Source organism: Haliotis asinina, chromosome 12 (genome assembly GCF_037392515.1).
Source record: "Haliotis asinina isolate JCU_RB_2024 chromosome 12, JCU_Hal_asi_v2, whole genome shotgun sequence".
Classification (NCBI taxonomy): Eukaryota; Metazoa; Mollusca; class Gastropoda; order Lepetellida; family Haliotidae; genus Haliotis; species Haliotis asinina.
The window spans coordinates 27,924,129-27,937,677 of NC_090291.1; the positions used below are offsets into that span (position 1 = coordinate 27,924,129).

Sequence of the window (13,549 nt, forward strand, 5' to 3'; positions counted from 1 at the left end):
GTTCATTGAGTCTGTGTGGCAATATGGTATGTTTACAGTGTCAAAAGCAGATGGCAGATCCGAGAGCACAAGAGTTTTCTGTCACCCCATGATGTCATGATATCATTGTGGACCTTTTCAGAACAGTGGCCTGACTTGTATGCAGACTCAAGTGTTTCAGTAAGGCTATTTCGTTTTAAATGTTGCTCTAGCTGATAAGTTATTATCCTCTCAAGATACAAATGAGTGAATTTAGTTTAGTTTTAAGCGCACCCAGCGTTATTCCAGCTATATGGCGCCGGTCTGTAAATAATTGAGTCTGGACCAGACAATCCAGTGACCAACAACATGAGCATCGATCTGCGGAATTGGGAACTGATGACATGTGAAAACACTAAGTATGAGAGAGGTTAAGGAATGAGAGCATTCTTAACAGTGTCATAGACAGCATTCATGCGGTATAATGAAGTTTATTCATTTTCCCTCCGAAAATATGTCCGCATCCAAGCAAAATTCTGATTCGTCAAGATCACGTTCTCTTGCAAACTGTTCCTATTTTCTCACAGAAGAAATATAGCAACTGATTTGCCAATACAATAGAATTACTTCTTTCAGGAAGTATTGCTCTTATGACAAACAATTATGTTGTTTCTATTTTGCTTAATGTTGTCCCAAACTGGCGTGGCTTTTCTAAAAGCACAATCACAACCTGATTGCGACGCTTGGAAAACACGTCAGATGTGTCTATGTACTGGAAACGTATCATCTTATCCTCACCGATAATGGATTGTGCAAATCGAGCTTTGAGCGTTTCAGTGCAGGAAGTAATCTGACTTTGATAGATAAACTTGACACTGAATAGTACATGCATCCGTGTGTGACCACGTGACCCACCATTTGCAAAACAAAAACCACATTTTCACCCGCAAATTTCGTGGAAATGAAGAAAAGAAGAAAACGTTTCTCACGACATTGACTGATCATTGTACTGTCATCCAAAATCACACATTTTACTATCTGTAGTTCACCCATCAGCAAAAGCTGCTTGGGTCATTTGATTTATATTAGTGACCGATCGTAATGCCTTTTCTCTCCTTGTACAGTGCAAACGTTTCCTGAAAGAAGCAACATCTCTTCCACATGAACGATGTCAATTTGAACAGGCCCCGTCTTTGACCATGGTCTTTGTAATGTCGGAAACAGACTCAATACATTGACGTTCCACTAGAAAGATTGCCAACATCTTTTTTTTTGGTCATGACATTCAAATCTTTCAAAATATTGTTGAGTGGGCGAAACTATGTCATGTAGAGATTGGATCGGAGTGCATTACCAGAATGATTTAAACAGTTTGGGCTTGTCTTTTCTGATAATTATTATCAGTGTTTGTCAAGGCATATTTTGGAGGCATCAGTCCATTGTTCATGTGCCCTGACTGTCCTTCCGTCTGGGGTATCAGTCCAAAGTTCATTTACCCTGTCCTTCCGTCTGGGGTATCAGTCCAATGTTCATTTGCCCTGACTGCCCTTCCGTCTGGGGCATCAGTCCAATGTTCATGTGCCCTGACTGTCCTTCTGCCTGGGGCATCAGTCCAGTGTTCATGTGGCATGACTGTCCTTCCGTCTGGGGCATCAGTCCAATGTTCATATTCCCTGACTGTCCTTCCGTCTGGGGCATCAGTCCAGTGTTCATGTTCCCTGACTGTCCTTCTGTCTGGGGCATCAGTCCAATGTTCATCTTCACTGGCTGTCCTTCTGTCTGGGGCATCAGTCCAATGCGATCCTCCACAATCAAGGGCCTCCAACTAGCTGTCGGTTTGCTGGCGAGGTAAAGGCGCTGTAAAATAGAGGTCTTTTGACACTCGACTTGGATAACGCTTCATAATTAGTCACCCTTAACAAATTCCAATATTCTTTCTTTAGATTACAGTTTGTTACTATGATGTGAGCATAACAGGAAATAAGACGCTGCGTTAAAGTATTGCAGGTGGTGTTCTATCATATGGATTCTGAAAACATACGTTCATGAGTGCGGAACAATAATAACCCAGCCAAAGGTGTGGATACAGGTTTTTGATAAAACAGGGGCGGGTGTTGGAGTTGGTTGCACAGTACTGAGGTTCTAACTTATTTTCACCGGATTTTCAATGGGCATTTAACAAACTTTCTGGACAATAAGGGGGGTGGGGGTGAGGTGGATCCCCCTCTGGATCCGCCTTTGCTAACACACGATGTTTTCGCAGCCTTGTGAGAAGGTTGTAGATTGGTAACGTTATGACATGACGGCAGTATTACGCCATTTCATAACATGTCACAACGTAATAACAACGTTGCAAATTCATGCTGAGGAAGCGTTTTTCTTTAGGGCCCTCACGGAATTATAGCAACGTTTCTTATGTATTTTGGTTTTGCAATAGTTTCCTGTTGTTTTTCTTTTTACTTTAAAGATTCTTTCTTCACCACCCAGAAACATATTCAGGAAACATACGAACAAAACAACATGCAAACTGACGAATAAACTTTGAAGTGCATTTCTGCTTTGTTTCTTACGTACTGTTCCCTACAGAGAAAACCACTAGCGTAAAATACGCTAGCATCTAATAACGTAAACACTGTGACGGCGTGAAAATGACAAATGACAACGTAATCCAAACGAGAGTCCTCAGAATAACATTTTAACAAAGTGAAATTGTTATTTCAGAGAGCAAGAATAAACTGGACATGACATAGTAGTTTCACGTAATCCAGGGGAAGATAGAGTGGGCAGTGAGTGATTACCAGCAGTTAGATGAGCAGTATCAAAAGGTGACTCTGATAGCAGTGTTTACCATACCTGTAGTAAACTTCCCTTCCGCTTGAGTGTCTGGAAGATGAACATGAACGGGATTGGCAGAGAAATCCCGACAGCCAGTAGAATTCCTATTATTTTAGCATATTCCGGATACATGTATTCTCCATAGCTGGGTGGATCATACTTAAACAGCGTCAGGATGAGAGCACCCTGCCAACACAGATACAGGGGTATTCACTTGGACATTGTAAACAAAATGGACAATTAATCAGATATAGAACATTAATGTCACAGTGACCAAACAATTGATGGTTCGCCTGCGATCGAGCAGAACTACTTCATTTACCTTTTTTAAAACTATTCTGATTAACGGAAGTATTTTTTGATTAATGTAAATGGTGGAAGATAACACACTGACATCATTTCGAATATGGTCGGCCTCAATCAGTTGCAAATTCACGTTTTATCTCAATCTTCATTGAACCATGTTATGTTTGCAAAAACATATCAAGCCACGGGATATTTTTTTACAGGCTGGTGCATGGATGACTGGTTTATTAATCTATACTGTATATATAATAAAATTTATATAGTTCATTGCCCCTAGTTTACCAAACGAAAATAAATCCCGCATGTCATTCTGTGACTTGCGCTAGGCTTTTAAAGAAATGTGTTGGACATTTGTACGTTTTGAATATTGCAAAGCACAATTAGATTAGTGACATGTGCAAGTTTCGTCCCTCTCTCTAGCATGGCAGACGCATAATCAATCGCTGGCCAAAATCAGGGCAGGACACATTTTGCTCATGTATGCAAGGATATTGCACGTGGTTCTGGTAAACTGGCAGTCCATTCTCCAAATATTCAAGACATGTATACTATCTGGAGACCGATATATGCACGCTAAATGTGTCCAAGCTTCTTGTTACTTTAGTTGCATGTGATAACTGGCAGTCATAACAAACAGTACATACACTGAGAATGACGGGCGTAACATAAGACGCCACAAGTCTCAGAACAAATGGAGGACGACGACCCGTCATCCTTTCTACATCTTTGCTGAACTTATCAGAACCTGCAAAACGAAACAGTCTGTAGTATATACATGTAATTTTAACTCCTGTCTCTGCTGACTTACATTTTCTATTTTTCGAATATTCGAACTTCTCACAAAAAAACCCAAGAGAGCATAAAATATCATTCTTGACAATATGCGACAGTATAATTATTCTCAAGACGTTGAAGCATAATATACTGAAAAGCAAATGAAACGCCAGTGTAGATTACTGTTGAACAAAATACATTTTAGAATATCAATCTTTCAAAACAGAAATGAGCATGATTTGAAAACATCGCAGAAACCAACTAGCGCCAGCTCCCTTGGTATTCTTTGCACTAGCAATGTACGTAATAATAGAAGCACGTTCAATATTTGTGGTTTGTGATCCAGCATGGTCATTACACCTCCGGTGTCACCCAAAACAAATCATCACAATTTCTGGGAGAAGCATTTATTCAGTAATGGTCCCACTTCCGTTTGCCTAGTATTTACTGCACGACACTGTAAGCAGCGTGTGCGGCAGGCTTAACAATGTCATCTCAGTGACACACCACTCGTAATCTCCTCTGGGAGGTCATCGCGCTGCAGACGCTGCACGAGCCATTGTAAACATGTGATATCAAGTGAACAATTACATTCTAATGACATGTAACCCCTAAACGTATGAACCGACAGACAAATGAATTCAAATGTGTGGATAGTTTTATGCCTTACGTTTCCAAGTATTGCAAATGAAACGTTTGCTTTTCCTTTGCCGTTCAGCACCTCTTCATAATAATTGGTTTGAGTTATCACGCTAGGTTCCCGGTTTAGCTCTGAATTGAGAGCATATCAGAGAGAACATCTTTGTTATATGAGCCACTTACCATAGATCCAGTAGATGACCACACATTCGAGGACGCCAATAACAAGTGAGTTAAAGGAACCGGAGTACCAGTCCAGTAGCTGGACCCAGTACACTCCGCTCTGAAAGGTACAAGTCGTCATGTCACTATGGGGATATCTACTTAGTATCAGGGCAATTCGTATCACGACATTCAGTTTACCAATGTCCTCTTATTGTTGTGTGGTAATCGGATACACAGTTATAACTGAGCACATACCTCTCAGCATGACTCCTTGTATCTGACACCTGTATGAAGATGTCAGCCATAGCAGAGCAAAAGTTTGACTCTCCTAGCCTGGCATTCCTTCCAGTTTTGTTTCATATGACAGCGACAAAATGATTATTCCTACTTACAGGGACACTTACCCCAGTTACCAAGGGAATAGTAAGCAGAAAGCAGGCCAAGCAAACAATCAGGGTCACTACCACGCGGTTTTGTTGATTAGTCGAAGGAAATGCTTCTAAAATACCCGAGATTATGGTTTCTTCGAAACTAAACTGTAAGAAAATAAGACTTTATTCGTATGATACTGCATTTAGACATCAAAATAAGGAACATGTAAAACATATCATGACAGGAATATATTTATCCCACTTTCAACTTTTGAAACGTACATCTGATTCCGAATAAAACAATTTGCCCGCAGTAGCACATGACATTGTAGTATTGTAGGTCGACAACATCATGTGAGGAAATGGGGAAAACAACCGAATGGGGAGAGGAAAGCGCCTTCCGGCAAGTTGACGTAGTCTGAATGTTTCACAATGCAGTTTATGAAACCTCTCAACTATAACCAAATAATAGTTGATAATAACCTCGGTTAGTGCTGTAAATGTGCAGAAGACCAAGCGAATTTTCTGTGGCAGTGCTTCCTTTCTTCTACTTACCATAGAGTCGGTGCCAACAATGAGCAGAGTGAGGAAGAAGAGGACTGCCCAGAGTTGAGGGAAGGGCAGCTTGGCTATAGCCTCAGGATAGATGATGAAGCCAAGGCCTATCCCTTGTAAAGTACACGCACGATATTGTTATTCAACAATCGTTGTTATCTATCGTGGTTATCTATCTCCAGTTGCAACACAAACATTAAACGTTACGGAACTTTTCAGTAATACGAGTACTCTTAGAAGTGGTGTTCATCCACCAACTGCTAAACGAACATAGGAAAACACGTAGTGAAGTTGTTGATGCTGATCAATTACAACCCTCTTACTTTCGCTCGAAACAACCACCCCTGCTAAAATTAGATAATAATTTATATGATTTTTGTAGTTGTGAGGTCGTGATTTTAACTGCAGTGTACCATTATCAGTATTCACTGGTCAGGAAATTGAACGTGTAACGTAAATCTGTATCTAAATCTAAGTGTACATATTCTCAACAACATTGGTATCATACAGAAAATGATGATATGGCATGAAAGCAATTCGCACAAGGTAGCACAGATATATAGATTTCATTATCAGACATGGCCTCCGTGCTGCTAGGGGAGATGATGACATTGTCGCAGAGAGATGTTACACAGGTACGAACCTGATGTTACTACTTCAGATATTGGTAGGTGAGCCTCACTTGCCATGAAACCTAGGGTAGAGAAGACCACCAGACCGCAGAAGATACTGCTCAACTCACCGATGATGATTATAATCACCGTGTCCCTTAAATATAACATGAATGTATGAGGCGATCTGTTTTACCAAGTCTTGTGTCTTTCTGTATTCCATGTCCGGTTGGGGGTTTGTCCTCATAATGACAAATCAAGTGAAATACCTAAGTAATATGGTATAATCCTCTAAAGTATGTCGCTGGCTTAATGTGTTTTTTGTCACTTTTGATCATACCTTCCAGCACACTCTCTGATTGTAGCGTGAACACCCCACCTTACTCACGGTCTGACCGGTACATAATGAGCTTTGGTAGAAATAGGTAGGCCTCTTTAAGACCTCCATGTGCCGGGACCCTACACACCAATGTCTGACAACAACAACATACTGTTATAATCCACAAGCTGTTTGGGACAATATATACATTAGTCAGATAGCATTCTTTGAGGGGCATTTAGAAGATGGATCAATTAGGTAGGATGATAATATATGGGTGAACATCTCTATTACCGGGAGATAAAAAACTGTAATGAAGCTGTTCATCCATATGATGGATGGAAGGATCACAGTGTGTTGATGAACAATTTCCTTACTACAGTGAGAACAACTGTAATAAAGAAGGTGCTCATCCATATATCATCACCCTGTCTTACATCAACCGGGGCTTGACCTTGTAGTTCCTGCGACGATATGTAGATTGTGTGTTTAATCCTATGACCGCCACATAGCTGGAATCTTGTTGAGTGTGATGTAAAACTCACTCACTCACCCCCTTAATCCCATGATTTTCTAAGCGTCAGAAAGGATTACCTGACCATGTCATTGTGGAAAGAGTTGAAGCTGCCCATGGTGATGAGGCCTCCGTAAGTTGCATTGACGGAGAAGAAGCACTGCAACAAGGCCTCTAGCCACACCTAGAATGGAAATAAACTCAGTGAGGTCACTACAGAATACTGAATCAGCGTTAAACGCTGAGCATTCTTGACAGTCACACTTATCTGAATATTCCAGTAATGGTTGTCTGTTCTACTTATTACCTCACATTGTGTGTATTTAATGAATCATAGTCATGCAGTATCTATTGACATAAGTCATCGTTTGTTAAGTGTTTGTTGTTTTACGCCGCAATCAGCAATAGTCCAGCTACATGGCGGCTGTCTGTAAATAATCGGGTCTGGACCAGACAGCCTGGTGATCAATAGCATGATCATCGATCTAAGCAATTTTAATACGATGACATGTGTGATTCAAGTCTGATCACCCTATCCCGTTAGTCGCCTCTCACGACAAGCATGGGTTGCTGAAGACTAATTCTAACCCGGATCTTCACGGCTTACGTTGCCAAGAGTTGGTATCAGAATTACGCCTGTCACTGCCTGGAAGACATAGTGAAAAATATTTTCATGCATTTAGTGCGTAATGGTTGTAAATAATGATGAATCAGAAAACATACATCGATCCTTATTTATCAGACAAGATATCTGTTAAAAGCATTCACTGCTGCTTCTCATATGACCTGAATCGAGAGAAGATGTGAGAAATCAGGTTTCAGGAAATACAGAACGCCATCTTCTGATCCCGGCATCATGCACGACCTGATCAGCAGCACCGTCAGCAGGAGGTACGGCATCACAGCTGTCACATACACAACCTGTACGACATTTCGCATAGTGAGGAAAGTTGCATAGGTCGTGTTAGGCATTGTGTACATTGTTTTAAAACACGTACTCACAAAAAGACTACTTAAGTCAGATACACAAGTATTGTTTGTTGGTTTACTGCAATGTTGTCATAATTTGTTGTTTACTGTTTAATGTAGTAGATAATGATGGCTTACATGATCCATATTCCCAGGGTGATATGTAAACAATGCTGCATGAGCCAAACAATCCAAAGTGAACCGTCATACGGCTTGCATATTGAGTAAGGTATTAAACAACAAACCGCCAAACAAACTTATTTGAACACATTCTGTGACGTGTAATACATATGGTATTTAGGAGGGGACATAGTGATTACACATAACACCTACCTTTCCAACTGATTTAACTCCGAACATCTGACACAGAAACAATACAGTCCAGGATAGAAAAACACATACAACTAGGTGGACTTGGACTGGACCGAACTTGTCGATGCCATTGGACACTCTCAGAGCATTGTATCTGGAGACAGAAAACAAAGTTATCTACACACATTTGTCCAGTTGAACGAACAATAATTGCGGATTTTTTAAGCATCGCTCAGTTAAGGACTTGTTTGTTAGTATTTGTCAAGTTACCCTTTATGGATAACACTCAGTGGTCTACCGATACCGCTCTACATAATTACAGACATATTTTCGTAATAATACAATAGTATATGAATACATGAATGAAAATGTACAGTTGACTGAAAAAGTGTAATTGGCGGGATAATTTTCCAAGCAATAAATGTAATGTTGACAAACACTGCAAAAATAATTGTTCAGTTCCCGTTGACAGATAAACATACCCTGACATATCATAATGACAGACAATTTCTTATTTCTTAAATATTCTAACTTTGTTGTGAAACTGTCTGTGCTGCATCTGTAACTATATTGTTTGACCACTAATATGATTTCATTAATAGGATTGTTGGGGTTTTTTTCCTTTCATTCCCAATCTAAAGATTTTATTTGTAAGCTCCAGTTGTAACTGTACTGAGTTCAACCATTATTCTATTTCCTTCCATAATTTAAAAACAAATTCACATTCCCATAAAAAAATTTTCATCTTATATAACTTTCAATGTATGCATAATATAAAAACAACATGTATAGACTTTAAATACAATGTACAATACAACATATGCACCCTGTAGTTGTGCATGCATAGTAAAGTTCAACATATATCATATATACTTTGTACATGCACAAAACCACATGCCTTGAACCTGAATTACACAATACATCGTATATATCCCCTGTGTACAATACATAGAACATATACACTGCACCTTTACATACATAACATGTACATGGAACATGTATAACACACTTCTTCACATGTACAAGGTGCAGTTTTAAAACATTACATCACAGATACCTTGTAAATGTATATACCTCGCTATGCATCACAAATACACTGCACACACAAGGAAAGAAAGAAACAAACAAACAAACGAAAAGAAATGAGAAAGTAAAACAAAAACAACAAAATTGTTTCCAAATTATGTATACAAATATATATAAAGATATATGTATAGCATGTACATTGCAGAGTTGAAAAAACTTTAAAATAAAAAAAATCAAGGGTCGTCAGGTTCGAATACTTGGAGCAGTGGAGATCACTTTTGGTGAATTTTGTTAAATCACTATTCCTTTTGGAAATAAACTTTTCTACCTTGAATGTATCTTTTTAAAACTTTAAGGAACTGTCCAGTTTTGGGTATATCTTTAGTGCTAATTTTAATTGTGTCTTTATGCAGGGATAACTGTATGATTTAATCGTAGACAATAGTCACAAAAGAAACAAGGAATTTTGTCAGCTGCAATTGCTGCATACTTTGGTTAATCCAACCTTGAAGGTGATTCCAAAAGTTTTTTGTTCTATCACATTCCCAGTATACATGACACAATATCCCATACACATTATTACAGAAAGGGCAGGAAGCATTGTCAAGTCGTTTCATCTTCACCAATTCTTGTTTAGTATAAATAATTTCGTGTAGGAACTTGTATTGAAAGTCTAGAAGTTACTGTCTCTTAAATCTTTTTCTGTAGTTAGTAAAAGTCTTGTGCCATTCAAAATCATTATCATCAAATCGGTTCTCCCATTTGCGACATATTGTGGTTTAGCACTGTCAGAAATCAGTTTATTATATTTTTTAACCCTTTTACAGGGGTAAGAAAATCCCTTTGTAGTATATTATTAATGAGATCAATGCCATGAGAATGTCTGTATCCTTCCACTGATTGTTTTCATGATTAAGGTAAAATGTATGAAATATATCTGAGATCGAGATGAGTAACCCTTACATTATATTTCTTTTTCAGATCATGTAAAGACAACAAACCTTGTTCTTTATGTGAATCTCTCATGAATAACATTTCTTTATTAGCCCAGTGTCTAATAATGCGATTTGGGTTTTTAAAGTTATGGTTGAGCCATATGGGTTGAGCTAAGATTTCATTAATGTTATCAGCTTCTATTATGTTTCGGTTACAGAATAGCTTCCATGCCTTCAGAACATCCTTCAACAACGGATTTTCAGCATCGACGATATCCTGAAAGTTTGCACCATAATTTAATATATCCTTCAGTGGCAAATTGCATGGATTATTTAAATTTGATTTGTTCATGTACCTTCTCACTGCCATGGCTTTAATATCAACCATACGCAGACCCCCTTCAATGTCATATTTTAGTGTGTTCATTTTAATTTGGTCTATTTTGTCATCCCCAATAAATTTGAAAAATAATTTCTCTAGTGAAATTATAAATGTTTCCTAATTTTGAAATAGCTAATGTTTTAATGACTGTAATGTTACTAGTTAGTGTTAAATGCCTTTTTTTCCATGTTGCCAGGAGTCTATTGATCTCTTCCAGTCTTTTTCTTGTATTGATGACTCATAAGTCATTCAAATCAGGAGTAAACATAATCCCCAGGACATCAAATTCCTATTTTTGCCAGTCTATATCCAAATCCCCACGGAGAATATCTCTGCTACCTGCTTCAGAGCCATTCCAAATTGCTTTAGTCTTATCTATGTTCATCTTTAACCCTGACATGCCATAAAATATGTTAAGAGTTTCAATAGCAGTGTGTAAACTTTAATCAGTGTGTAATAATATATATATACACCAGCGTCTGATCTTTGGACCAAAGCCGGAATTTACAAAATCCTTCAAAACTATGTCAAATGCCTTTTCAAAGTGAATCAGGATTAACAGACCCGGTGTATCTCTTATTTGGTTTCAAACATGATGTCATATCATATAGTACTAGTCTCGTATTTTCACTTAATTTTCTACCTGGTATAAATCCAGTCTCGTTTTCATGTATGAGAGAATCAAGGGTTTGTTTTAGTCGATTAGATGCATACACTAATTATTTCATACAAAGCATTTAGTAACGTAATTGGTCTCCAGGTGTTAAATACGTTTCATGGTAAGAGACAGCATGTTCACTGTATAAACGTCTTTAATAAATCTGCAAATCCAAACTTTGAGGGGTTTTTTCAAACAAAATTGAAAAAATCGACTCGGAATCCATCTAATCCTGGACTTGTGTTATTTTTCATGGATTTAACTCCAAATGATATTTCATTTATGTCTATTTTTCCACTTTGTCCTGCTAGTCAACGTTGGGGTTAAAACCTGTCGTAAATAGTCCTGTTATGTTAAAATGTTTCCTGTCGTTTTTAGTAAAATCACTCTTTAGAACTCTTATCTTTTCGTCAGATTCCACATGACTCTAATCATACATGATCAAGACATGCTCAGGCATATCCAGCGTCTTGACCTGTTATCCATTACGTTTGTCAGTTTTGTACTTCCCAGCTTCTAACATGCCATTCAAATACGTTAACTGTTACAGACTCACTGCAAAAATTCCTCCGACGCTGTCAATGTCTCGTTTTCCTTCCTCCAAGCACCGTCACCGCCGGGGTTAGGGCTGGTAGTGAAATTCAGATGTAGGTGGCTGTATGTGATGTTGCTGCCGAGATCATTGACACACAGACCTGTGTTCCACCAGTTGGTGCAGGTTGTCCATGGCAGCGGTGAGCAGAATGACTTATATAGGTAGTACATGGTCCATGCAATAATCAGATTGTAGGAGATGGAACTGAAGAATGAAACTAGAGCCTGTGAGATTCCAATACCTGCAAAACATGTAGAAATTGCATGAAAAAAATATGACTCTCGTTCAAAAGCCTATCCGAACACCAAAACCCAATTCACGGAATGTCTACATGTTCATGTCAGGATGAAGCACTGTGTTGCTTAGATTGACGGATCTCGTACATTCATTTTAAGTAGTTGAAAGAGGAATACAATATCATGCAGACATACACAATTACAATTCGAACCTTTAAATAAAGGGCACATGGCCCACACATGGGCAGCGCTCCTACTGGAGAACTGACCAATGGAAACCTCCAGAAAGAAGATAGGAACAACACACAGCAGAAGTCCACAGAAGTAGGGGATGAGGAAGGCACCTGTAGATATGAAAGGAACCATTAAAGGTTATTTTGAACATCAGTTTTCTTGACAACCAGTGGTATGTTCATGAAAGATCGTCTGCCCACGTTTCACACGCACGCACGCACGCACGCACGCACGCACGCACGCACATACCTCCTCCATTTCTGTTACAGAGGTAAGGAAACCTCCAAAATGTCCCAAGTCCCACAGCAAAGCCAATTTGAGACAATATATATTCTCTTTTATTTGTCCAAAGTTCTCTATGTCCACGATGATCTGCCCTTGCCCCTTCCTGTTGCTGATGCATGATAGCCAAAGTTGTCGGCGCCTGTCAAATTATTTAAAGACTGCATTATGAGCTGCCATTACAAGACAACATATGCATGGGGTTTGTTTTCAGGTTCAATGGGTCAACATAAGCTGCGATCAAGTCGTTCACTCACTCACTTACATCTACTCACGTATCTTATACTTCTCTTAAGCACAGCCTTTAGTTGAATGTTCTCTTTATTCTCCTCATGTCCAGCTTTCTCGCAACGTGTGCGGTTAGTATCAGCCGGGGTCTGGTAGAAGCGCCAGGGTCTACTACACTTAATCATTTTGAACCTCCAGCTTCATTTATCTTTTCACTGGTGTGTAACGGTTACACTTCTTGTGTCTGCACAATCCTTTAACATTTTTCGCATTTATTTTTTGTTTGTTTTTAAAGTTTCATGAAGTAATTTATTCATGGGGCAAGGTATAATGCTTCTAAACGCAATCTGTGCATGTTTAAATGAACAGAACAAGATAAAAAAATATATGAAAACAACATTTAGAGCATTTCTATAATGAAAACAGTAGATCAATGAAAAAACAACTTCTGTTCCATAGTGATAATTAAATACGCAAATGTAATTTGGTAAATGTACCCTTTAAACTGTACTGGCATTCATACTTGAAATAACGTCTGTATACCTTGATACCAAATGTGGGAGTTAAGGACGGAGTCACGTGAATACACACGCATTTATACATTTATAATAATGCTAGTACGAGTTGAGTGTGACAGAATACCTT

General features: G+C 38.7%; 1 protein-coding gene across 1 annotated transcript; it reads right to left on the reverse strand.

Moving 5' to 3' along the window:
- Positions 1-429: 429 nt before the first annotated feature.
- Positions 430-13,047, reverse strand: LOC137258473 (sodium-dependent proline transporter-like). The gene is made up of 14 exons (XM_067796159.1): positions 12,952-13,047; positions 12,644-12,818; positions 12,373-12,504; positions 11,886-12,165; positions 8,350-8,482; positions 7,834-7,968; positions 7,128-7,231; positions 6,247-6,371; positions 5,604-5,716; positions 5,082-5,213; positions 4,696-4,795; positions 3,744-3,844; positions 2,812-2,979; positions 430-1,815 (listed from the first exon to the last, which is right to left on the reverse strand). Exons 2-14 carry the CDS (start codon positions 12,795-12,797, stop codon positions 1,447-1,449), a joined length of 2,046 nt encoding a protein of 681 aa, XP_067652260.1. The 5' UTR covers positions 12,798-12,818; positions 12,952-13,047; the 3' UTR covers positions 430-1,446.
- Between the last annotated feature and the right edge of the window lie 502 nt (positions 13,048-13,549).